Source organism: Panicum virgatum, chromosome 9N, assembly GCF_016808335.1.
Source record: "Panicum virgatum strain AP13 chromosome 9N, P.virgatum_v5, whole genome shotgun sequence".
NCBI classification, from domain to species: domain Eukaryota; kingdom Viridiplantae; phylum Streptophyta; class Magnoliopsida; order Poales; family Poaceae; genus Panicum; species Panicum virgatum.
Window position 1 is genome coordinate 1209689 of NC_053153.1, and position 25949 is coordinate 1235637.

Below are 25949 nucleotides of genomic sequence, written 5' to 3' on the forward strand. Positions count from 1 at the left end.
TCCATTTTTTATCCACTTTAAATCCATCTCAAAACGAAAATGCCGTGCAACATTAGTTCACAAATACAGTTTAAATAAAATAGCTGGTGCAGCCAAAATTGGCTTATTATGTGCCTGCCACTCTCAGCAACTTCCTCTCCTAGACTCCTTCCTCCAAGCACTCTCTTCATCACCAAATTGACAATGGAGCTCCAGCAGGTAAGTGAGAAAATGCTAGATCCGCCCATGGCCACTTTATCGCAGTACTAGTATTTAGCAAGCACACCTTTGGCAATGAAATATAAACTAATATATAAGGCATATAAATATCTAAGCACCGAAAATTGGGTCCTCACATGATCTTCCGGTTACATATTTACATGAATGACAGGCATCTCATGCTATTCACGAATATGAAGAAATACAGCAAAATTGTTTGTAACAACGCCAAATGGTTTCCTCAATTTGTACAAAACGCTGAAACTAAGCAATGGAACTGCCATGCTGAACAAACACTGCAGTCTATCGCAAGGGTATAAGTATAACAGCCTCACTTAGAAAAATTGTATCCCCGCTCGGTGTCGACACTCAGGAGCTTTAAGCCCTTAACATGGGTGATGCTCTGCTTGTTGTGTAATGTGTATATGGAAGTTACACAGACAAGAATATACAAATGAACTGGATCAATCCAAACTTCCAAAGCTTGTGTCATGTATTCGGTTCACAGCCTTTTAAACCATATTGCAGCATTTTTCTGTATTTGTACATGGCAAACCAAGGTATCCAAAATTTGGTCCATGTTTTTGCTTTGCTCCTTCGCACTCGTGCTTGCCTTCGCCAAACGAGCATCAGAATGAAACAGCTGTCTGCACTTGTTGATGCATCCCATGGCACTGCTGCCTGTTTTTCCTTAGGTGGGCTTGGCAGCTTTTCATGTTAACTGTAATTTGATGTAGCTCATTCTTTCTCGGATATAACAACAAAAACATCCTTGGGCGACCACCTTCGCCTTGAAACTTTGTCTATTGGATTGATTATGGCACGCTCAGCTCCTTCAAGACGGTACCCAATGACAATCTCTTTCCTCTGTCTAGCACGTAAAATGACCTCAAAGAAATTTAACTCCTCTTCATCTCTAAGGTACAGATCGGATGGTCGTATTTGCATTTCATTTCCCTGCAAAGGAGTAAAGTTGCACACTGATATAGTTAGAAATAAATCTGATAAGACAATGATCCAAAAGAAGTCAAGCTGCTGGCTTAGAAGTTACTCAGACAAACAGAAACATGAGATAAACATTTACTTTCTGGAGATGGATTATATAGCTATATAGGTACAGTTAACCTAATAACAACATCCATGTCAGAGCTAAGGCGATAATACTTTAGTTAGTGTACTAAACATTAGATCCATCTACCATGCTATGCAACTTATAAGTTCAATATTATTTGCATGTGTTCGGGCATTGAATGGTGATGAGGATATGATTGAATGCAGATTGCATAATCATATTTTTCAGAGGTAAATTTCAAGGTCAGTGATTGACCATGCAACCATCAACTTTGGGGGTTATACCTGTTCGGCAAAGAGCTCCTCCAAGACATCATTTATCTGCCGATCTTCTGCAACCATTGCCAATGCCATGCTAACAAGTTCATTTGAAAGAACATAGTCACTGATTTTTGACATTGTCAACAAATTTTTTGTCCTAGGATCCAAAATCTCGCTGATTATAACAGATTTGTCAGATGCTTGTTGCATCTCCCCTATCCAAGAACCTTCAGAAAAGGTCCCACGGGGAACATGTGAAACCATCGCTTCCCTGTATGGAAGTCGTTTTGCCTGCAGCGATTAAGAATGTGAGAACAATCTTCAGTTCTTCTGAGGAGTTTAGTATAGCATTAGGAAAGACAGCATGGAATTTTTAACAGTAGCTTATGATTGAAGATTATGGCATGTGATCTGAAAATGGTATCAATAACAAGTAAAATCGATAAATAATTGAGAAGTCAAAACAATTCTGTTCTAGACAAATAAAAAACCTGAATATCTCTGATCAGCAGTAATGTTGCAAGTGACCTCGAGTCAGCTTGGATTGCTGAATCTTCTACAGATTCATCTGCCAAAATCAGGATCTGCATTTTGCTTTCAAGCATCAGTCAGCGGAAATGCAAGCAATTATACTAATTAGAAAAGGGTAGGACTAGCTATCTGCAGAATAACAAATCTAGCAGGGTACAATTTAATTTCTCAGAACTTACAGAATCAAATGATTCTAAAGGAAGGCTCTCCAGGTGACGGCGAATGACAGCATTTCCTTCACGATGCACTAAAGTAATATTATCCAGACGACTGAAGTCCAGACCTCCATCAATCAACTTTCTTTCCCTGTCAACCTCAGGGACGTCGTTAAACATCCACAACTCTGATCCTGGCGCAAGGAAAGCATCAAGTACCTGGGTATCAACAGTCAAGTTACAATATGTTATTTTCAACCAAAACAAATTAAGGCCTTAATAGCTTCTTCCATCAACTTTGCTGCTGTCATACATTATACAAAATTAAATTCAAAACATGAAGAAATACTATTGATTTAGGACTATTGGTTCAGGTAAATTCTCCCTTCAAATCCTTCCGCTACAAATGTCTCCATTACATGTAAATGAACACTTATGAATGTCAATTTGGATCCATCAACAAGTTACCATTATCATATCTTCTATATCACGGCGCCAACCACAAAACAATATTCTTTCTGGAGACTTTGGAACAACAAAATCTTTAGGCAGATACCCTCTCCTAACCTGCACAGTTTAACAGAGAGAAAAGGAATTAGGAGCTTCAAAGAAAGTACTTACCGCAATCATATCATCTATATCCCGTCGCCATCCACAAAGAAGAATCTTCTGAGGCTTTCTTTCAGAGTGAACAATGTCTATGTAAACAGCCTCTTTAACCTGAATAATAAGATTGACTTTGCTTATGGGATGTTACACATATGTGCAGTGTCTGTCTATGTTCAACTGTCTTAAGACGACTAGTTCTTTATGGTTTCAAGAAGTGAGAACAAGTGGTACACTGGTATACACAAAGCATAAACAGCATACTGTGGTTGCACTACCGGTAGTCAATAAACAAAATGGGAAGGGAATGAATAAATTGCAAATCACGACACCAAGGAAATAAAGCTTCATTTGAGCACAAGTTTTGATTCAATATGCTGTTGTATGTTGGTTGCTGTTATTGTTATTGAGAATACAATCCTACTGATGGAATTTTTATAGAGATTGAAGCAATTCCAGAAGGTTCTTAGGAAAAAGGTCATGTAGATGTTACAGGAATTTCAGTAACACAAGTTTACAGCCGCATATCAAAAAGTTCAAATACAGTCTATATGCAATGACTTTGAGATGCCAACTGTCAACAAAAATATATTTAAAAAATGTTTGAGCAATTAACAACCATCCATAAATGTAAGTAAGAAGTTTTTGAAGCTAACTCTCTGAAATCAGTTTATGCAGCAAGTTTTAAAGATAAGAATATATCCAAATGAATGAGCTTAAATGATATAATAGATAGATTACAAAACAGAACCTGGAGGCAGACAATTATAACAATGGCAATACAGTACAGTTTATGGAATACAGTGAGAAGGTTAACAATGTACCCATACTGCCAAGGACAATTTGCCAAATTCTAAAATCACAGGATTTGATATCAATATTGAAATTATTGTAGTCATAGCAATGAAAAATATCAACTAAACATGAATACTTGCATATTATAAAAGAAAAAAGAACATGACATCTCATGAAAGAATTACCTTGGGCAACGGTGCTGGGGCATATGTGTCATCATCTTCAGCAATTACTATCACCTCATCACCCTCTTGCAAAACATAACAATCATCAGGGTTCAAAATAATCTTGCCCCTATAAGATGCCACTTTTATGCCACACGGAACAGCGTCTGGAAAGCTAATCAGCACATCTTCAAATCGCATTCCATCCAACTTAGGCCATCTCTTAATGTAGAATTCACAGTTCTCAAAGCCAAGAATATCTTCCCATATCTGTATATTAAATTCAAATGATCTTTATAACAGCGTTAAGAAATTATTAAATAGAGATACTATATGTAAATTACTGAGCTACATCTAGCATTCAATCAACGAGAGGATTATAGTGAACATTATGTCGGTACAGTTAAAACTTGAAATTATCCACACATTGCAAATTTAGAAGAAGCCACTAGTTTAGTTTCATAAGATCTGTAGTCCCAAATTAAAGAAAATAAGTGTAGAGCAAATAGGAAATGAAAAAAAAACTGTGCAGAGAGGATATCAATTTTGAATGTCATTAGAGAGTCCGTACAGTAGCTCGTATGGTCATGTACTCACGTATGTCTGGAATCAAATGAAGGCTATAAATTAAGAATACAGAATGTATGTATGGTAGGAGTACCTTTGAGCTTAGTAAACAGACTTTACTAAATGGTTTTTCTAGATGCGCAAATGTGGTATTCAACGATGGAACAGTAACTAGAATCGAACAGAATGCCCAAAAGAAGTTTTTCTTAACGAATACGGAGTTTGATCACACAAGCACACCCAGATGGTCAGAGTGTGTACCCATCACACACAAAGGGAGGTCATGAGTATTTCCAGCTCCTCCTTTGCTTAAATGCTTAGTGGGTTGGTTTTGTGGTCGTGTCCTGGTGCACCAGTGTGTGCATGTGTGTCACCAACAGAAAAGATACTACTTTAATTATCCTGCTAAAAGAAGGGAGGTGTTTCCCTTTAACAAGCAGGATGTGGAGATCTAGTAAAGATTCTTATCTAGACAAAGTAACCGCATTTAGAATTCATTTTTGGATAGAAGGAAACCTGAGCAAGGCCTGGCTGGCGTGCACACTGTATCATCAATCGACCTATCACATCATGTGCAACAACAGTTTCCACGAGATCTCCACCAACAAGCTTGACTAGAACTTCATTGTCAAGATCACTAAGCTCAACTACTATGTGACCTCTTAGTCCCTCTTTAACTCCAGTTAAACTCAAGACTGTTCGCAGTGCCCGTGCATCGCTCTGCAAAAAAGAGTGCCATGATGTAAGGAAGGGCTTTCACATGACAGTATAACTTGATCGGCGAAGCTTACCTGGTCAGCATTTCCTTCTTCCGCTAGAACCACAATTGCTCGCGCCTTTGAAACTGAGACCTTGTGCATGAAGGTATATTTAGTTGGAAAAAGGCACATATAGACAGAAGCGAAGTGCTATCCAGGAATTAACTAACATCAGTACATCACAATCATCCTATTAACTGGCAACAGACCAAAATGGCATATTAAACTGAGAAAAAATTATGTCACAAACTAAGTCTGTAGATCACATTGTTTACCTTTTTCAAGTCAGCAAGAATCAGAGGGCTTCCACTTCTACATATTACAGCTGTTCCTTTCAAGTCAAACTCCATTTTAGCAATGTCTGCTTCCATTTCCTCTTTGTCTCTCTCTGCCATCACTACAATGGTCCCACCTCCCAAGCTTTCATTAGCAATAGCTATTTGGTTCAGCAAAGATCCCTATTGCCACCAAATAGAACAGATTAGTACATAAAGTGGAGGAATGCAACTTTTGTTCTTACAACAAGATGACATGTAACAAAGCAGTTGTACAAGTTAAACTTAGTGAACTAAAGTTATGCATCACATTCTGTCATAGTATGCATGATACTATGACTAATATTATCTAGTTTTAGGTAACTGTGAGGTGATCTGACAGAATGCAGAGCCAGTAAACAAATTAGTGATTTGTCCAACCACAACATTCATACCTAAACAAGGAAAAAGCAACCTACCTAGCACATAGATAATAAATTCGCAACAAAATATTAGCAAAGGATCATTCCAATATTACCAACTTGTCGCTCCATCCAAGAATCAGAGTGTGGCTCTGCTCTATGACTTCACTTCTTCCTTTCCTCAAAGAATCAAACTTTTCAGAGATTGAATCGGTGACAAGACCAAGCATCATGGCAAAAACCAACATCCCACCAATACTAATTGAAACTGAAACCAGCTTGGGTCCAAAACCCACAGCGTTGGCATGGTTCCCAGAGTCAGCAACGAAGGTCCAGGACAGCCAAAGACAATCAGTTAAGCTATCATCAGTCACACCATACAGAGCTAGCCCACCAAGAGCAATGAGCAACAATGTAGCAACAAGTAGAACCAACGGTTTAGCATACGGGTGAAGTGACAAAAATATATCAACTCTGTATGCGAACCGCTTGTTTATGGGAACTTCTTCTGGGTCACGTGACCTCCTTATCTTTGACACAAGGTCTATGTACTTGAGAATTACTAGTGGCGCATATAGTACAGAAAGGGAGATAAGCAGGGAAAAGTTCTTAAGACTTCTGTTTGGCATGGTAATACTGTCATCCTGATACAGAAAATCAATGTCGGTCATATCCAATGAGGAGCCTACAATACATGACTGAAGTTTCGCAGTAGCTACCGTGAGCTGTTCCTGAAACATTCAGAATGAAACAGGATATGATTGACAGCACGTGTAATGTTTCGCGAACTCAGGCACTGCAGGGAAAGTACGTGCAGACTTGTACCTGTAAATGGTAAACCTGATCGTGTAACGAGAAGTTCCTACGGAGAAGGGAGGCCAAGCACAGTAAAATAACCTGAAGCATCAGATTTCGCGATTAAACAACCCGAGTCAACAAAAGTCAAACACAAAAACCCAGCGAGGTCACCCGTCTCTCACCGCCGCTGAGAGCATCCCCGAGCATCGCGGGGTGATCGCCGATGCTGCAGGCTTCCTCCCGTGCGCCGGCGCGGCCGTCGGGGGCGCGGCTTTCTCCAAGGCAGCCGTACGGGCATCATCGCGGCGGACGCCGGCGTACCGGGGGTCACGGCGGCGCGGCGCGGACGGAGGCGGCGGCGTCTGCTGCTGCTGCTGCTCCGGCGGTGGGTGCGGGGAGCGCGAGCGGGAGCGTGGTGTAGGAGGCGGCCGGCGGTCGGCGAGGGAATAGACGGAGTAGGGCTTGGAGGAGCGGTAGGTGGAGGGGAAGGGTGTCCTGGGGGTTCGGGCTCTGGAGGAGGGGAGGAACGGTGGCGCCGGCGGGAAGAACCAGTCGCGGTGCTGCGCCGGCGGCGGCGGCGACGAGGGGTCGGGGTCCAGGGGCATTTCGGGGATTTCCGAGTAGAGGGGCGGCGGATGCTGGTGACGAGTGGGAGGGATGTCCGAGTTTGTTCGCGCGTGGCTGGCTGTTGGTTTTCGCGAAATGATTCGGCCCTGTCACATTGATGGCGCGTTTAGTTCCTTCCCCCAAAAATTTTTGGATGTCACATCAACACTTTGACCAGATGTCGGGAGGACTTTTCGGACACTAATTAAAAAACTAATTTCAGAACTCACTTAGAAACCACGAGATGAATCTTTTGAGGCCTTTGGCCACATCATTAGCACATGTGGGTTACTGTAGCACTTATGGCTAATCATGCACTAATTAGGCTCAAAAGATTCGTCTCGTCGTGTACATCCAAACTGTGTAATTAGTTTTGTTATTTAATTACATTTAGTGCTTCATATATGTGTTCAAATGGGAGGTGAAAATTTTTGGGTGAAAATTTTTGGGAACTAAACGGGGCCTGACTTGTTTAATTTTTCTCTTTATTATCCAAATCGCATAAATTAGATGGTTTTTCTATGACCTTTGATGCCAAAAAACTGTGGACTCTTTCCTCTCTAGGCCTCCGTAGATAAAACAAGCTTCATTTTTTTCTTGTTTTCCAACAAAAAAGTGGTTGGACTATACAAAGTTTTCCATGTATATATACGTATTTAATCCATAGCCAAACATTATCTTGCAGCAAGTTTGCTGCGCGACGATTTTTTAGTTGTCATTTGGTTGACTGCACATTGTTTCATCCGCCTATTAGAAACTTATGTATTTTATAAAATCATATATAAGACTCTGTTTGGTTCCAATAAATCATCTAACTTATTAAATCGGTGACTTGTTTATGCACATTGTTTTCCATGCTTATGACTTATGAACTAGATGATTTATTGGAACCAAACAGAGTCTTAGATATGCTTAAGACCTTATTTGGTAAGTTGCTTTTTTTTGGCTTGTAAGTAGGGAGACTTATTGAAACCAAATAGGACCTCCTACAAGAGATATAAGAGCAGCCTCTTAAACAAGATTGACATATGGGCAATGAATAAACACCAATCAAACATGCCATAATACGATGATATGTTTGATATCACGAGGACGACACAGGCTATTTGCCAAATGAGCAAGCGACTCGTATGATTCTGTAGTACATAGCTTAGGAATTTTTTTCCGTCTGGAAAAATCGAATGGTGATTTGGTTGCTGGTTGGTATCTTTGCCCATTACTTCAATTAGGATAATTTCTTGTATCCAACACATCCCCCCCCCCCCCCCGTGTCGTCCTCCCAGGCGACGCCGCGCCCCCTCCTCCATTCCGTTTCCCCCAAACTCGTGAATCTTGACCCTTTTCCCCACCGCCGGTCGCCGACCACCGGCCGCGCAGGTTCAGTTCCGGCGACTCCCTTGACGGATTGGGGCTTCCCTTGGCCGGATCTGGCCTCCCGCGGTGGTTTTGGCTAGGGCCGGCCCTCCACTCGCGGGGGCTCCTCGTCGACCGGCGCTCCCTTACCGAGGCCCATCCCCTGGTGGGGACGTGCGCGACGGTGGTGCGCGCTGTGACACCCTAAGTGTCTGCACATTAAAACTACATTTGTTTCCTGTGCTTCTTGTGTGAATTGTTTGAGCAAGGGCCTATTTTTTTAAAAAAACTTTAAGGACCTTTGTGTAATTATAGATTGTTCTAAGGTCAACTTTACAGTTTTATTTGAATAGGACGTGTGATTATAGCTTTTGTGAAGGGTTTATTTGCAAAATGTAGTGTAATCATTGCTTGGCAGGAAATCTTTCATTTCAGCCTAAGTTTAAAGTGAATTTACCTTGAAAAAGACAAAAGTCATTTGAATTCAAAATCCCTTCTATGTTTTCAAAAATAACTCTTTAACCTTTGATCAAATAAATTTTTGCACAACATCAAAGTTGTAGGTCTTGAAAAGTTGAACAACTTTCATATTGGGCACTTTTTCATTTGAGCCCTAGATTAAAAGTTATTACTGGTTTACAGTTGGGTCCCTGGAATTTTCGAAAATTGCAAACTAGTCCTTTCTTCCACCTCCAGCCTGCATGTCTGCTCTGCTCCTCTGGCCGCCGCCGCCGCTGTGCCGTGCCGCCCGCCGCCGTGGGGGGCCAGCCCGGCCACCTCCTGCTTGCTGAGCAGTCCCACGCGTCGCGCAGAACCTCTCCACCGCTCGCTACCCCTCGCGCTGGCGTTCTCCTCGCTCCGCCACGCGCCCAGTGGACCGCCGTCGGCTGCCACCTCGCCGCCGCCGTGGCCCGCGCAGCACAGAGCCTCGGAGCTCTATCTCGCGCGCGCAACAGCACTACAAGAAGCCCCGCAACCCGTTCCCCTCACTCTTTCGCTCTTTCCCCACTCCGAAGCCCCAGAACGCCGCCGCCGCCGCACAGAGCTCCGCCGCCGCCTGTCCGCAGTGGAACTCATAGCTCCGCTCCTCCTCCGCTCGCGCTGACCCCGCCACTAGCTCCGCCTCGCCCTCGCGCAGCTAGTCGACCTCTTCTCGTCCCCTAATCCCCACCGGAGCGCCGTTCCCGCCGATCCAGTTCACCGGCGACCGCCGTGCTCCGCCGACCCGCTTCCTCCAGCCATCTCTTCGCGACCCAAGAGCACCCAAGGGTTCGCCTCGGTCCCCTTTAGCTCCTCCACCCCCTATTCCTCGCCGCCGCCGACCCTCTCGCCGGACTCGGCCGGTCATTCCCCTCCCCAGCTCTAGATCCGTCCAGGGGCCTCTCGGTTAAAATTCAAAGAAACCCAGGGGGCTGTCTGCGAAGCCCGTGACTCAAGTGAATAGTGTCTTCAGGGACTTCTTTGTTATTTTGGCTGTAAACTTTGAAATTCCATAGAAATTCAGAGAAAAAATAGAAAAATTTAAATCTTGATGTTTTGGAATCCTCTTGAAGAGATCTTTACAGTGGAATCATAATATGTTGGGTGTTAGTTGAAAGTTTTTGCTGTAAAAATAGATTTGTGTTACTAGTGTTTAAATGCTAGTTGTATTTAACTTTTTCTTAACTGATGATTGAAACCATGTCTTGCTGTGAAATTTTTATGGTGAGATGTTCATGTGACCCTAGTATTTCTATAAAAATTTAGTGGTCATTCCTTCAGTTTAGCTATTTCTTTGATTTAATACTTGTTAAGTGAGCTTTAATCATGATAAATAGTTTCATTAATTATAAAATACTGGTTTTTTTTGTTGAGCCTTTTTTTAGTCATATGTTACTATCTGTAAAATTTGAGCACCAGTTAATGACTAGAACAGAAGCTAAAAATGAATCTTATTAGTTTGCTGTCAGTTTTGTTTATTTTCTCAGAATCAATTATGTGTAGATTAAATTTTGAAAAATTTATAATAGTTAAGTTAGATCTGTGTCAACCACCTGTTAATTTTCTAGCTTCTAGGTTGCCCTGGTCTAACCTGTATAATTCAATCTTGTTCTAGGAGTTGTCTGAATAAATGATTTGTCCTGATTAAATGGTTGCATGTTTTGGTATGAAATTTACAAGGTAGATCACTCTGTTTACATTCTGTTTGATGTAATTTTTGCTGATTTTACTACTGAACGTGTACTGAGTTATTGATTTATTAGCAAACCATGTTTTATTTGCTATAGGAAACAACTACCACTTGTTTATGAAGATTAGTGAGCTTCTTTTGTGTTGTTGATCATGATGCCTTGTGTAGTTAGAAAAGTTAGTTATCTACTCTATAAACGATTGCCCATATACATAAGTTGTGTTGTTATTTGTAGACTACAACTTTATCGTGAAATGAGCATGTTTGTAATTTCATCTATTGCATTACATATAGATACGACTGCTCTATCGGACGGAACATACGAGCTGATCCCGGATTCCGAAGGAGGTGATCTCGAAGCTCAAGTGAACACTACTGTACTAACTGAAGCCCCGGACCAGAGTTCGGAAGAGCCCAGTACTGAAATAGTTAGTGACTACCGAGAAGGCAAGCCCCGGACATAACCTATATTTCAAATTATTACCATTTATCATTATTACTTACTTGCGCATTTACAGTTCTTAGGATTTGAATTGAAATCCTAGATGCATGATCCTAGGAACCTATGTACTGAACACTAGACCTGAGTTCGAATAATTGCTAAGCTTATAGGACCGGTAAAAGTCGAGTGATTGCCTGTCACTCGCGAGCTCTATAGGAATTGCGTGTTTACTTTCTGCTATCAATATAAGAACGACGGACAGGGTTGTGTTCGATATCATGACCTTGTGTGAGACCCGTCTGTGTTGATGAACTTGCTAAGGTCGCGGTGTGTGGTAGTGCTGGTTAAGTTTTTGAACGTACTAGCCACATGCCGTAAATATGGTACGCGGTAAGCCTAGTAGCCGATTGGACCGGGGAGTGGATATACCTATCACTCTCTCTTTAGAGATAGGTTTTTATATGTTATTATTGATCAACACCGCGACTACTAGGGACGAGGTTGGACCTTGGAGCCCTGTAGTCGGGGAGAGTGACCCTATCCACAAGCCGGAAAGAAAGGTAAACGGTTGTTTGGGAACGACCCGACGGTGTTCCAAACGTGTGTGTTAGGTCTGCCTGGCCAGGTTAACAAATTCGATTTGAATCGTCCGCTTCTCACGGTTTGGGACTGCTTGATCTCTTTGCCACACAGAGTAACAAGAGCAACATTATTATGATCAATCTTGATGTTTGCTTAAAGTTCTACCATGGTTGAATAGTAGTTGCTTACATAGAATGGTTAATCAACTAGAATATTGGAACCTAAAATTTGAAAGTAAGGACCTACTCTTTATTGCTTTTCAGCAAAAGGGAAAATAGAGCCTCACAGAACCCTGGATAGTCTAGTTAGGTGGGCTACGTATACCCGTTGACGGTTAAGTCTTGCTGAGTATTAGAATACTCAGCCTTGCTGTTGAAACCCTTTTTCAAGTATGAGTTTTGAGGACCAGGTCGCTAGTTTGTCTTGGCCCTGCTTTTTGCCTCCTGGCTGGTCCGTAGAGTGGGATACGTCTTCGGCCGGCAATGACCCTGACGAGTGATACCATGCTTGGGCTAGCCTGGTATACTTTTGCGACGTGTTGTAGCCGTTGTGTTCTTTTTTCGCTGCTTTTCAAACTCTGAACTTACAGTTGTGGTTTGTATAACTGTTTTACTAAGTTGGGTTTTGTAATAATGGTTTGAACTGGTTTGTAATCACTACTGAGCTTGTGTTATAAAAATTGTGGTTGTAATATCTCTAGACTTGCCTTCGTGCAGGGTATGCTTGTTCGATCCGAGAACCGGTGGTTGTATCGGGACGTTACCCGACAGACCAAGAATTGTTCCGTTTGAAGTGCGTTGAGCCGGTGTTGTCTTTATGGTGATGGCCTGCGCACTTGGGCCGGGATAATTCATGTGGTTCTTCCACACGCGCCCTGGCGGTGCTGGTGGCGGCGTGGTGGCTCGGGTCGTTGCGGCTCCTGCTGGGCATACGCTGGCGGCGCGCATTGGCTGCAGCCACTGTGGCGGCCGCGGCGTGCGTCTCCCCCCTCCCGACGGCGCTGGCGAGATGGCCCGCCCCTGGACCGACAGTCGCCTTGCATGTGCCTTCCTGTGTGCTGCTTCTGGTGGCTGCGGGTGGGCTCTCCTGTGTTGTGGCAGCGTTGTTCAGCCCTCGGTTCTGGAGAAGGATTGAGGTGCAGGCGAAAGCCTTAGGTCTCCTCGCGGACCAATGACGACGACGCCTGCGGGCGCCGTTCACCTTCTTGAAGGCGTCATCCTTGCCACCTCTTCCTCTCCTCCGTTGAGCTTTCCGAGCGAAAGTCTTGACCTTTTTGTCAGGCGACGACGACGTCTTTCCCTCCCTCTCCTAGAGGCGTCGTTTTGGAAGCTTGGCTTGCGGTGGTCGTCTGCTGGTGGTAGTCGCTGGCTCTCTCTGGAGAGTCTCTGCTTCTGCGCCTGCCTTGGCTTGCAGTGTCAACTTCGTCTAGGTTGCATTGGTCGTGTTCTAGCGGATGCTTTGTCACCCTATTCTGGTGGATGCTTGGCCACCGCCGTCGTCTTGGTGCCCATTTCTGGCGGATGCTTTGCTGCTTTGGTGGGGTCGGGTGGATGCTTTGCCACCCTTGTCGTGTTGTTGATCCTTGCACCCTTGGCGTTGTAATATCCTGTTGCAGGTTCGAGTTTGCGGTTGTGTCTAGGTTCGCGGGATTGCCTATGTCTTCTCTGTTTTTTCTTGTTGTATTTGTTTTCGCCTTAATAGCCTCTGTCTATTAAGGTTTATACTGGTCGTATTGCTTTCCTTTTAATGAAATATGTGCTCAGGCACGTTCGCGAAAAAAAATATATGCAGTTAGATGGTTTCAAAAGACAAACAAAATATAAAGAGGAGAAAGTGGTGGTACCTGCATAATTTAGAATTTTGTGTTGTACTTATTTGTTAATTATCGCTTATCATGGTGTCACAAAATGACAGGCGTATGAACGCAATTCTCTTGCAGTTGTCTATATGTGAGAAGTGAGATAAGGCCATTCTCAGTGGGAAGTTTCATGGTGTTTCATTTTTATTAAATAGTATGTTACATAGGATTTTTTGATGACATGACATCAAATTTAAAAAGAGAGAGAAAACCAGTTTCATCTAGATGAAACCATGTCTTAACGAATACCCACTCTTGTTGAGTCATAAAATTAAATGCTACTTGGCTTATGAAACCGTGCTATGAAATTATGTATTATAGAGATGGTTTCAAATACTATTTTATTTCTTAGTTGCTTACGTGAATATCTTGGAAACATCAATATGAAACACCCCACTGGGATTAGCCTAATATCACAAATCCCTTCAAACTCATTTGTACCCAACTAATCATTGCTAACACGATGCGGGCTAGTAGTAGGCTTCCGGTTCTCAACTTGAGTAATGTAAAGAGAGATAGAAATATAGTAGCAAATGAGCTTGCACAAATGGCTAAGCGGCTAAATCATAACATTGTATGGCGTAGTCACTTCCCAGCTTGTGTCGAGCAGTTGATTTCTGGTGATTGTAACTTCTCCGTAAGTAATTTATAAAACCTATCTTTAGTCGCAAAAAAAGAGTACATGAATAATTTGCACATCGAATTGTCTAAAGAGGCTAAAAAGGCTAACATCCAAATCAACGTTTTATTATCTAACGGATTTGTCTGGGAGGCTTATGAATATAACTTCGTTTTTCGGTTCCTCAAACTCAAAGTTTAACTTTTGTTTTCAAACTTCCTTATAACTCCCTCCTACTCTTAAGTATGAAATTTCATGGATAAATTTAACACTATCTTTTTACTAATCTTAAAATATCCATCTGGGCTGTCGAAGGACTGACCACCTGACCCCACGAACCAGAACATTTCCCGCGCAAAACTCACCCATCAAAACAAAAGCGCGCCAAACGAAACGACACAGAGATAAAGAAAAAGGAAAAGAAATCCTCAACCCACAACCCTGCGCCCCCCCCCCCCCCCGATCCGGATGAGTCTCCTCTGCAGTAACTGCAGAGAGACTCGACCACTGCCGTGTGGCCCGGGTGATCACCTGGCCCGCGTGACAGCGGCTCAGTCCTCCTGCAGTTACTGCAGAGGATTTGTTTCCGATCCATGGTTGCGGAGATGGAGGACGCAAAGACCCAGGCCGGGATCGAGTGGGACGGCGGCGGCGGGGGGGCCGACGCTGTGCTGGGCCTAACCGCCGGAGGCGCCTCGGTGTCGCTATGCTACCACCAGGCGTTCGGTCCCCACGACGACCTCGTCCTCCTCGAGGCTGCCGACGACCTCCTCCCTGACCTTCTGCGAGGCCGGTAAGCCCTCCACCCAACCAAGCGACATACACTGTTTCCTCCAATAGATCAAGAAACATTCTCTAGGAGTAGCGCCATTTTTTCAACTTCAGGGGAGCCATTCTCGATTTACGTTTTATTAGGATGTCAATGTCATTATTACTTACGAGATCCACAATCGATCTCCAGTAGAAACTGGTTTTTTGTGCTTGGTTCGTTGACCAGAAATTGCCCAATTGCACTATTGACCTTGTGTGCTAACTAGTTTGCACGAACTATTCTAACATTATTCTCGCTCAATGCAAAGTTAACCCTTGTCAAATTGGCCCACCATGATCCGGTATTTCCAAGCCATTGTGGTTGAAAAGCATAGGCTGTGAATCCCTAGATATGGGCATCTCTGTTATTTACTTGTGAGCGAGTTTGTGTCTCAGTGTACTTAATCATGAGTTTGTCATGGTGTAAATATTCAGTTAAATCTGCTGTTATCCGTTCCTATTCCATTTTGCGCTGGATAACGTGGCTTAACTTTGCCGATGTTTCCTAAGCCAAAGCTGAACCGAGTAAACAGCTGAAATATGTGCCGATATAGTTAGGTTGCTCTTGCATTTGCAGCACTAATTCACATGGCATTGGAGAAGTACAAAGCCTTATGATGTTCTAGCAAGTATGGTGCATCATATCAATGTTTTCACCTCTTAGAAATTTTGACATTTCTCTTGATATAGGGTGACTGTAAGGGGGCGTCCTGATGAAGAAGCTGTCCTCTGCACACCTTCTGCAACGTATTCCATGAAGTTTGTTGGCACATCCAATTCCGTGTTTCTGATACCACCCGGGGAACCATCTGCCCCCTGCTTAAGGCCTGATAATACCAATGGTGATGCTAATGCAGCTGATGTAATGGCTGCTGCCATTAAGTTAGCACCGGGGAACATTGAATTGGTTCGAACTGCTCCACGACTTGACAAACTGAGGAGCCTTCTCCTTGAGAGGCCCTACATACTTGATGAGGATCTTGGAGATGGCTTCCAGCATAAGAAGGGGCTATACACGTGGCAAGACCTCTGCAAACTTATCCAGGCCAGTGATGGTGAGCTGTTAGATGGACTGAATACCCTCACGGCTGTCGAGATTGATGGATTCTGGAGGACAGTCGATGCCAATTCCGTGAACACGATTCTTGACATGATCCTGCACAACTCTGTGTTGTACGACTGGCCATTAAATGCAGTGCCTGAAAATGATGTGCTATCTGTCATGGAATCTGATGGTTTCGCGCATAAGATTGTAACCCATTGCCTCAACAGATTTGGCACAAAGGTTGAGCAGGAAACCAGAAGTTTTTGGAGCCTTGATGAGAAGCGTGTATGCTTACAATTTGCTAGGAGAGTGCTTGGTGCAGGAAAGATGAAGCTTGCCAACTTTATGGACAAATGGGAGAGAAGTGTTCCTTCAGGAATGCGTGTGGATATTCAGATGCTCGAAGGGGAAGTGTTGTGTGACAAACTTGGGGCTGAGACCTGGGTGCATGCTTTCAGTGTTGCCGATCTGCCACTGATGCCTGCTGAGAGGTTTGCAGCACTTTTCCGTGAACGGCTAAAGTGGGAGTGGAAAGATCTGCAACCTTACATCAGGTATGCTTTGCGTCAACCTTTTCTTTGGTATCAATTCTATAGTGGAATTGACATGCAAATATGTATGTCTCTCATGTTCAGGGACTTGCGCGTACCCGGTGTCTCTTCAGAAGGATTGCTCATCAAGTATACCAGAAGAACCCAACCAAGCGCTGAAGCTGAACCAATTTTTACTGCAAGATAATTGACCTAGCCTCCTACAGCCATGCTTTGATGCAGGCGCAGTTAGATATTGTCAATGACACCCAACGTCTTGTTACTGACAGATCTGTGATCCTGATTGTAGTATGGGTCTTATGGTGATGGAATGTATTGTCTGAAAAAACTTTGCACTTGCGCCTTTTGCTCTAACCTTTGGTAAACAGAGCTTTCCAAAGCTGAAATGCGTGCAGCTAGCCAGTTGTCTTGTAGATCTATTTTTCTTTTTGGCAAACACATAACATCTTTGTGTCTTCTGGACCTTTGAAACTTCAAAATTTAAACACCACCAAGAAATCCTTTATTTAGTATGAAATTATAATAGATTCAGAATCTGGGTTGTATTTTTTAAAATATAAGACAATTGAGTTACATTAGCCTCTTCCACATAAAGCCCATGAAAGGTTGCGGGGAATTAACTGAATCGGTAACAATAAATCCACCCACATCCAAAATACAAGAATATTTTGATGGCAGAGGGAACTATGGAAGATGCCCCTCACCTCAATAGGGCGGCCGAAGAGGGGGAGAAGGTGTGCTCCGAGTTTTCAATAAAGTGATACGCAGTGAGCTCCCAACCGATGCACTACACTCATTCACTTATTAACCTTACACTCATCTTCCCCGCATCGCCGAACTATCCACTTCATCTACCGCTTGATTTTCATCTAGGCCAGTCTACCTCTAATCCAAGGCACTGATGACTCCGGCTAAGGGGCTCGTCACCATCAAATCCATACCCGCTTTGGGTGCCGCTATGATGAATGAACCACGCTTACCTAAGCCTCCTTTGCCTCCCACCATTGTGGATGGTGGCACCTTGGCACTGCATCGTCTCGCTCACTTCCATCTCCACCACTAGGCTAGTGACCTCCTAGGTTTCCTTCTAGCCCTAGCACCCACAAATCCCTCTTTCTCCGCCACGAGAAATCCCGAATCCAAATCTCAAACCTTTACCCTAATTTTGAATCCTATATCTACCAAAGTATAGGCATTCCTGGAATTGAATGTTAGCCCATTCTAACTTCCTCAATTGCAATTCTTATTACTTCATCGTCCCCGTTCTGTATTCCACCCTTTTCCACGTTTTTTTACTATATAGGAAGGATTTCCAAATCTAGAGGCTCTCGTATTAATGATAAATTAAAATCTCCCTAGATTTAGATTTTTCCACTTGCCAATTTGCGAGCATCACACTTTGCAGCTCACACTATATAGACAGTTGATTTTTTAAAAAGTCAGTTGATTTTGGAAGTTGCAATAAAATGCGGCCCAGTCATCCCAATTTTGGGGCCCAACCCACCAGAGCCCGTGGGCTGTGTGATACGAGCCACGCCCAAACAAAATAGGGCAAGAGCCCGGGAGCCCTCGACCCACACAACCCTCCGACCACATCTCTTCTTCTTCGTCTCCTCCCCCGGAGAGCAGTCTCTCTCACCGGCGCGTTCAGTAGAAACCCTAAAAAACCCCGTTTCCTCCTTTCGCCCGCAGAGCCCTCCCCACGCCGGGGGTAGGGCTAAGTGGTTCCGCCCGCCATGGACGCCATGCGGAAGCAGCTGGACGTGCTCATGGGCGCCAACCGCAACGGCGACGTGGAGGAGGTCAACCGGAACTACTACGACCGCGACGTCTGCCGCCTCTTCCTCGCGGGTTTATGCCCGCACGACCTCTTCCAGCTCACGGTATGCCCCTCAACACTATTCGATGCTGTCTTACTGCTATGTTGCGTGGTAATTTTGGATAGGTTAGGTTTGGCCGTTTGGGCTAAGAAGTTGTCTCCTTAGGGTTTTCTTTTTCGTAATTCATGGATTAACAGAATGTTGCTAGTGTTAGATGCAATGAGCTTTCAGGGAAAAAAACATCAGAGGTAATTTGTTTCGCTTTGTGCTGCTTTTATCTAACTCGCTTATTTGGCGATTGCAGAAAATGGATCTCGGACCTTGTTCCAAGATTCACTCGCTTCAGCTACGGAAAGAGTATCCTTCATTTGATCTTCTTTTGTGTGAATTTTCTTCACATCATTTTTATTCAGAAATCTAGCTTTCGAAGTACCGTGTATGCCTGCTTTCCTGAGCTGTTGCCAGCTATGAAGAAGCGAAATCAAAGGGATCAGAGAATTTTGATAGAGAGCTTGAGGATATGATAGAAAGGCTCATCGTGGAGTGTGATAGGAAAATTCAAAGGGCCCTGAAACGGCTTGCGGATGAGGATGCCAAGGCAGCTATTGCAATATCTGTGTCTGAGGTTACTTTGGTATTTGCCATTCCTCATACATCAATTTACAAAAGTTTATTTCTAATGTTGACTTGCTTTAACCTGTAAATTGATTATATTGTCAATCTTCACAGACAGACGAGATACTGCAGCTGTCAAAACAAATCAAGGAGAAAATGAAAGAAGTTGATACTTTTGGTAATCCAAACTACATTTGTATTTTTGCCTGCATTGTTTTTTGAATCTAAATGTGTTGATTTATATAATTCTCTATGAGTAACACCAACACTAACATCAGTATATATGTTTATGACTAAAGAAAAAGTTGCCAGGATGGTCACATCAACAATGTGAAAGTAATTAACCTAGACAGTGTCTTTCAACATAATCTTGCAATACAAGATCTACTTGTAGGATTCAGAAAACAGAGATGCTTCTACTTTCTATTATGGACTCATCTATAGCATCCCTTGATGATAACACCAATTTATATTCAGTTCGTGGGATCTAGACATCGTATTTTGGCATCAAGTTTGAGCCTTAAGCTGCTAAATTTTACTGTCAGTATTCAAAGTTCTCTTTGAATGTACTACCAGATTTTGAGGGGAGAACTGATGATAAAATAAAGGCCCAGGAAGTGGTGGAAGAACTAAGAGCTAAAAGGGCTGATATGCAGGTAATACTTTGAAAGTTCAAATATCCAAGTACTTAATTCTTATATCCTAGGAGATGTTATTCCAGCACAAATTAGTAAAATAGTAGTGCTTTTGTTTTGTTTTGATAATTGTTTTCCCTATTTTGTTTCAGGCTACCCTCTTGCTTGATGCTTTTAACAAGGACAGAGCTTCATTACCTACACCTGCTCCACCTCCTCAAGTAGCAGCAGTGCCACCACCTCCTCCTCCTGATGCTCGTACTCAAGAAATGATTAATGAAAAGCTTAAGAAAGCTGAAGAGCTTGGTATGGGATGCAATCTGTTGAATGGCTTACTTTGCAAAGTTTCATGTATAGTGGTTTTGTTTCTTATAGGTTCACATGTATTTAGTAACTTGGGCTAAGTTTGGGCGAGTTCTCCTAGTATATATCTGTCGACTGTCGTGCATCCAATTAATTGATATAAAATCAAATAGATTAACAATGCGTACTACGGAAACTATTTTTTATGTTTTTGGCAAAAGCAAGAAACTGCGAAAGATAACTTTCATGAAAATTCTGAACTGACATAAGGCTATAGTTGGTATATGTGGCATATTTTGATCTCTAGACCTTTTCAGGAACATAGACAAGTTTATGCACTGCATAGCTGTTTTGAAAATGAGCCACCTAGCCAGTCTAATCAATTAGGTGTTAGGCGCCATCCAACCACCCCCCTACAGCTTAGCAGAAGACTATGTAGGTTATTGTTTATTTGTTAATTAGATTAGATGCTGGTTTCTTCTGTAGTTGTTTTAGTTACAATGTCAACCTTCTGATCTTTGCATTTCAAGCATTTGTACTGGCTTTTTGAACTTTGTCACACTGCCTTTTCCCTAACAGCAGAAATGAGTATATGATGATAATATACTTTCATTGCCGTCCTTTTTTGTAGGTGAACAAGGCATGGTAGACGAAGCTCAGAAAGCTTTGGAAGAGGCAGAAGCTTTGAAAAAGGTAGCCATTACAATTACTATGCACAACTTAATTTACTATGTTATTGTGCCAGCTAATTTAAGTAGGTTTGTTTTAGTCTTGATGCCACAGACATATGATACAGATGAACTTTTTATGGCTGATACTATTCCTTTTCTTTTGTTTGGCTAATTTTGTTTTTACTCTTATCATTAGCTGGCGCCACGGCCGGAGCAACCTTCAGATCCTTCTAAATATACAGCTGTTGATGTTAGAATTGTGAGTTTCCACACAACCAATGGCTATTTTGAATGAAGTTGTCGTTTCTTTGATAGAATCAGTTCGCATTGGATTGTTGTCTGTCTTTTCTGTTAGTGTTTTGGTGATTGCTTATTGTGGCCTATGAGTTAGCCCTTGTCCAAGGTTTGTTCTAGAATAGATCTGTGAATCATGTGACACCTAATATAATTCTTGGATCCACTTTATTTGAAATTATGAGTTCAATATGTATTTTTCTCCAACTATGTAATTCTGTAGTCTAATTGGGAAACTGATTAAACATAAGCCTTCACAATTGCATGTTAAAAGTAAACTAGCACAGTTCATGTATCCTCTTTTTTTTTATCAGATATTGTTCTAGAATCGCTTCTCTTCTTTTGGTACAAGCTCTTTAGTCAGTTCAACCTTTGTGCACTATATATGAACCTATATTCCAGCACATTTCCCCAAAAAATGATTGTCTACAAACTACATGTGCATTATATAGAGCTCCAGTGATTGCAAGCATCAATGAGTACTACCTTTATGCGCTTGTCTTCAAATCACCTTTTTATTATGTGGCATCATATATATATTATTGAAAGTTATATCGTACGTTATGGACTCTTGATAGGAATTGCTGCATATGTAATTGAATTTACTCTTAGAGGTGTTATGGCTTACACTGTTTTAAGGGTTCAAGGGTTGACACTATTTTGTTACATAAATTTTAGTTGGTACGGTACTAGATATGTAATTGCTAATAGTTCTCTCTTTGTCCACTTTACAGACTGATCAAAAATTACGCCTCTGTGACATATGTGGAGCATTTCTGAGTGTATATGACAAGTAATGCTAGTTCCTTCCACTCTCACCATTATCTGAAACTATCTAGATTGCGTCTTTACCATGAACTGAATTTATCCCAACACAGTGATCGACGTCTTGCTGACCATTTTGGTGGGAAGCTACACTTGGGCTACATGCTGATTCGTGAAAAACTGAAAGAACTTCAGGTAAATTCCTGCATGCCATGCCCAAATACATTTAGGATGCTGAAAATTGATGAAATAAATTAAGAATCCAGGCTGTGTGAACAGTGAAGACATAAGTACAATCAAATCATAATCCCTCACATCTTACTAGGACTCACATTCTGTTTGTCCATTAGAATATGAGCTTGATTTATTCCTTTGACTTCTCTAAGTCTGTTAAGGTGCAATTTATCAGGTGCTGAGTGTAATGTACCATTTTCTGCTTTAAAGAGTTACTCTGTTTTGGGCCTTTTGGCATCTGTGAGTTTTCTTATCTCAAGAGCCTCAAGGTTCTCACCTTCCCTATATATTATTTCATTACTCACATTGGAGGGCAGTTTGGTTATTACGATAGTCATTACAGGAATTAGTCCATGTTGCGTGCATGTGACAATCATCTTCACACCCATGGCAACAACAGTCACTGTCTCTTGAGAAATGTAAGCATAGGAGCGTGCAGAACATGGTATGATAAATCATGTTTACTTAATTGTGACAAACTGCTCATGTGCTCTGCTTAGTATTATGTTGAGCAGAAGCTGGAGGTTGCTTTTCTACTGGTGAGCCATATTATTGTAGATCTGGTGTAATAAATATTACTGGTTAAGTTATCCTGAAAGCAACGTCCTTTTGCCAACATTTGCTGTAAGTGACAACTTGTTCTGCTGTTTATCTGCTACCTGCTCCATAAATGTGTAAGATTAATTTTGCTGAAGCAGCCTTGCCTGTAATGTATCACTATCACTTACCTTTTCTTTTGGAACATTTGTCTCTTGTTTTCAAGTATGCTAAAATATCATCATTTTTACTGTCATAAATACACTATGCCATCTTTCAGGAGCAGAGAAATAAAAGAAGGAAGGACAGACCTGAAGATGATAGACGGTATGGCATTCCTCATCCTTTTTATTATTTTAGTGATCATCGACATTATCTGAAGTATTTGGCTTTCTAGATCAAGAGAGCACAGCAAGGACCGCAACAGTCGGGCATCAAGGGATAGAGATACAGAAAGAAAAGACAGGATAGACTCTCGAGATGGTAGAAGAGGAGATTATGATAGGGATCGTGATAGACGTCACGACAGGGATCGTCGCCATGACCGTGATCGGGATAGAGATTATGACCGCTCCCGCAGCTACGATTCAAGGAGGAGAGAACGTTCACGGTCCAGGGAGCGCAGGTATTACTGAATGATAGGGTCCTTGCTTAATAGAGCTAGTTTATTGAGTTCTCTACCTTTTTTATTTGATTGAAATATTTTTCACCTTGTCTTTTGGGTTTCATCTCTAGCCTACCCCAACTCGCTTGGGACAAAAGGCTATTTTGTTGTATTTTTCACCTTGTCATTGACTAACCCAGATATTTGTTGCAAATTTCAGGCGCCATGAGAGGTACTAAATGCTGATCCCTGGCTGAAAGATTTTCAAGTGCTCTGGGGAAATAGAGTTGTGATTTGTATCTTCTGAAAGTTCCCGCTAGTTACTGGTTGATGCTGCCAATCTGGTGCATTCTGCATCGTTTAGTACTGTTTTTATATACGACTGTTGTGCCAAGAACGTTCGCATCACATCAAATTCTGGGGAACCGACTTGACAACTAAATGATCCGAGAATGTTTTGTGTTAAAGTTTAAACTCATCAGAAGTTGGAAGCACTTTTTTCTTGTTGTTACCCCAATTTGTGCGATTTCTTTTGTATCATGTTCTGTAATACTTAGTTGGCTTTGACTATTTGTACTCGGAAATCTACTCGCAACCTGATCTCTCGACGGGGGTTTTTCTTGAAGCAATTTATGCGAGATTCTCGCCTTTTTTTTTGTAAAATGATTTCTCGACGGGGTTTTTCTTAAATGAATTCTCAACGGGTTAACTTGCCACAAAGAGGACATCCATTTCTTGAACACAGGCACAGTAAAGGATAACCATTTCCCTCTCAACAATGGCAAAGGAGGCATGCATCTACTCGCAATACTGCAGAATACTTGTATGATATGAACAAAATATTCAAAACCTGAAACTTTTGATCCCAGAAGAAACCAAATCTTGAGCCCCATGAGTCCAGGCCTGTCCGCCGTCTAGAAGGCCTTCCGCGGGCGGACCTTGAAGCTGGTCGACCGGATGACGTCATCGTCGGCGTTGAGCCTCCGCTGCAGGGTGGACAGGGAGTCGGGCTTGGTGAAGTAGGTGACGAGGAGGTATATGCCGTCGTAGTAGGTGGACGGCAGCCCGGTCCGGCTGTTCCTCTTCCTGATGCTGTATGCCAGTGGGATGACGCCCCGGTTGAAGACCTCCACGTACATGGCGCCGCCGGCGACGAGCAGCTGCGGCGGCACAGGGAAGCAGCAAGGTAAGCAGGATGGCAGACCAAAATGAGCGATGCAATGGTACACATGTGGCAAAGGGTAAACAAAGGGTGCTCTGAACATCTCACGACAAGTGAACTTGTAGTTAATTCACATGGGTGATGGAAAAAAAAAAGAACAAGGGGACATCACTATACTGATGCAGAAGAAGTTAATTGCCTAATTGGGACACAATTGACTCCATGAGGGACAATAGGAAGATCATTTCAGTGCTAGCTTACTAATCTCAAAATCTGGTGGTACTCCAACATTATTGTTATTACTTGAGCAGAACTATGTCTTGGAATTCTTATACTGCATTTTCTCTACCACAAGTTTCTACATCATTTAAGCAACGGCATGGCAGCAGTAATGCAGTTCCGAACTTCTGATGGGACCGACCGAGCAGACGGAATAAAATTTCCGACGAACTGATATCAGACACTCACTCATAATGCCATAATGGCAAAATGCCAATGCCCAATGCTGGTCGATTGTGTTAGCTAGCTAGCAGGTAGATGGAGTTAATGGAATCACCTCCTCGTAGCGCTGGATGAGCGCGAGGCGCTCCTCCTCGGACATGTCGGGCCGCAGCACGACCATGGTCTCGTACTGGCGCAGGCCCGGCGGGCAGGGCGGCATCTCCCGCTCCTCCAGCGCCAGCGCCGCCTCCGCGGCCGACATCCCGAGCCCGCCGCCGCCGAGCCCCAGCCCGGAGCCGAACCCCGAGGCGGAGCCCTCCTCGTCCTCGGCGCCGCCGGTCGCGGACGCCGAGCCGCCGTAGAAGGACGCCGCGTAGCCGGCGGAGACCGTGCGGGCGCGGGCGGAGGTGAGGCGCAGCGGTGCGGGAGGGCAGGGGCGAAAGTGCGGGTGCGTGGTGGAGGCGGAGGCGGAGGCGGAGGTGGGGAGGGGCAGCGCCATGGGTGGCGGCATTGGAGGGAAGCCGAGGGCGCGGAGGGAGAGCGGGAGAGGAGGCGCTCGCTGTTCGTGTCGTGTCCGCTGGATAAGATAAGGATAGGACGCGCCACGCCTTAACAACTCCGCTCGGCCATGTTTCGACGAATTTTGGTGAAAAATGGCCGCATTTCAAACATGATTGGGAGATGTAATCGACTATTGTGCTACAATATGGTTAAAGGATCTTTTGCACTTCAAACACGTTTGCGCATCGTTTGCACTGGTACGTCCAAAATGTTACCGTTATCCCAAATTTGTTAGCGAGTTTGGATCTTATTTAATTATGGACTCCCTCCGTCATAGAATATAATTATGTTTATGTTTTTCCAAATTTTAATTTTTAAATTTTGACCAACAATATCTCTAAAAATAAATATTTCAAACAGAAAATGTTACACGTTCCAATAGTTGGTTTCACGATAAAACTACTAACATAATTTTTACGCTATTAGTCTATATGATTATTTTACTATTTATAGTTAAAATTAAAAATATTTTTTTAAAAATCTAAATATTGCTATATTCTGAGATGGAGGGAGTATCATACAGTAAATCCGATGTTATGATAATAGATTTTGTTTTGATAAGCATAACACTAGAGAGAGAGAGAGGGAGGCTGAAATGTTTTATCAAAATTGAAACTGGACATGTTATATCGTGTTTGGGGTAAAAATTTATCAACCCTGCCGATGTCGAAACACTCAGGAGCAACCTATA

General features: G+C 42.9%; 4 protein-coding genes across 13 annotated transcripts; 2 read left to right on the forward strand and 2 right to left on the reverse strand.

Moving 5' to 3' along the window:
* Positions 1-274: 274 nt before the first annotated feature.
* LOC120687482 (probable ion channel CASTOR) lies at positions 275-7252 on the reverse strand. 4 transcript variants are annotated; one of them, XM_039969486.1, is made up of 12 exons: positions 6763-7252; positions 6608-6679; positions 5899-6513; positions 5382-5564; positions 5140-5199; positions 4865-5068; positions 3803-4051; positions 2685-2783; positions 2241-2435; positions 2022-2114; positions 1555-1821; positions 275-1155 (listed from the first exon to the last, which is right to left on the reverse strand). In XM_039969486.1, the coding sequence occupies exons 1-12, from the start codon at positions 7183-7185 to the stop codon at positions 937-939; spliced, it is 2679 nt and encodes an 892-aa protein (XP_039825420.1). In that variant the 5' UTR covers positions 7186-7252; the 3' UTR covers positions 275-936. The 4 variants fall into 4 exon arrangements, with proteins under 4 accessions (XP_039825420.1, XP_039825418.1, XP_039825419.1 ...); XM_039969484.1 differs by having other exon boundaries at positions 5140-5256; positions 6763-7238; XM_039969485.1 differs by lacking the exon at positions 2685-2783 and adding an exon at positions 2838-2936 and having other exon boundaries at positions 5140-5256; positions 6763-7238.
* A 7422-nt stretch (positions 7253-14674) lies between these two features.
* Positions 14675-17018, forward strand: LOC120687484 (sister chromatid cohesion protein DCC1-like). The gene is made up of 3 exons (XM_039969492.1): positions 14675-15003; positions 15711-16619; positions 16701-17018. The coding sequence occupies exons 1-3, from the start codon at positions 14804-14806 to the stop codon at positions 16801-16803; spliced, it is 1212 nt and encodes a 403-aa protein (XP_039825426.1). The 5' UTR covers positions 14675-14803; the 3' UTR covers positions 16804-17018.
* Positions 17019-18179: 1161 nt separating this feature from the next.
* On the forward strand, positions 18180-23611 carry LOC120687485 (putative RNA-binding protein Luc7-like 2). Of its 7 annotated transcripts, none has more exons than XR_005680763.1 (14): positions 18180-18499; positions 18741-18793; positions 18902-19070; positions 19166-19229; positions 19628-19707; positions 19839-19992; positions 20621-20682; positions 20857-20919; positions 21689-21747; positions 21833-21914; positions 22129-22222; positions 22297-22817; positions 22888-23115; positions 23315-23611. XR_005680763.1 is itself a non-coding variant. In XM_039969494.1 (13 exons), exons 1-13 carry the CDS (start codon positions 18353-18355, stop codon positions 23331-23333), a joined length of 1218 nt encoding a protein of 405 aa, XP_039825428.1. In that variant the 5' UTR covers positions 18180-18352; the 3' UTR covers positions 23334-23611. The 7 variants fall into 7 exon arrangements, 2 of the variants coding, with proteins under 2 accessions (XP_039825428.1, XP_039825427.1); XR_005680762.1 differs by having other exon boundaries at positions 22129-22193; XR_005680760.1 differs by having other exon boundaries at positions 21833-22222.
* Positions 23612-23799: 188 nt separating this feature from the next.
* On the reverse strand, positions 23800-25286 carry LOC120687486 (30S ribosomal protein S6 alpha, chloroplastic-like). Its single transcript, XM_039969495.1, has 2 exons — positions 24813-25286; positions 23800-24254 (listed from the first exon to the last, which is right to left on the reverse strand). The coding sequence occupies exons 1-2, from the start codon at positions 25206-25208 to the stop codon at positions 24009-24011; spliced, it is 642 nt and encodes a 213-aa protein (XP_039825429.1). The 5' UTR covers positions 25209-25286; the 3' UTR covers positions 23800-24008.
* Between the last annotated feature and the right edge of the window lie 663 nt (positions 25287-25949).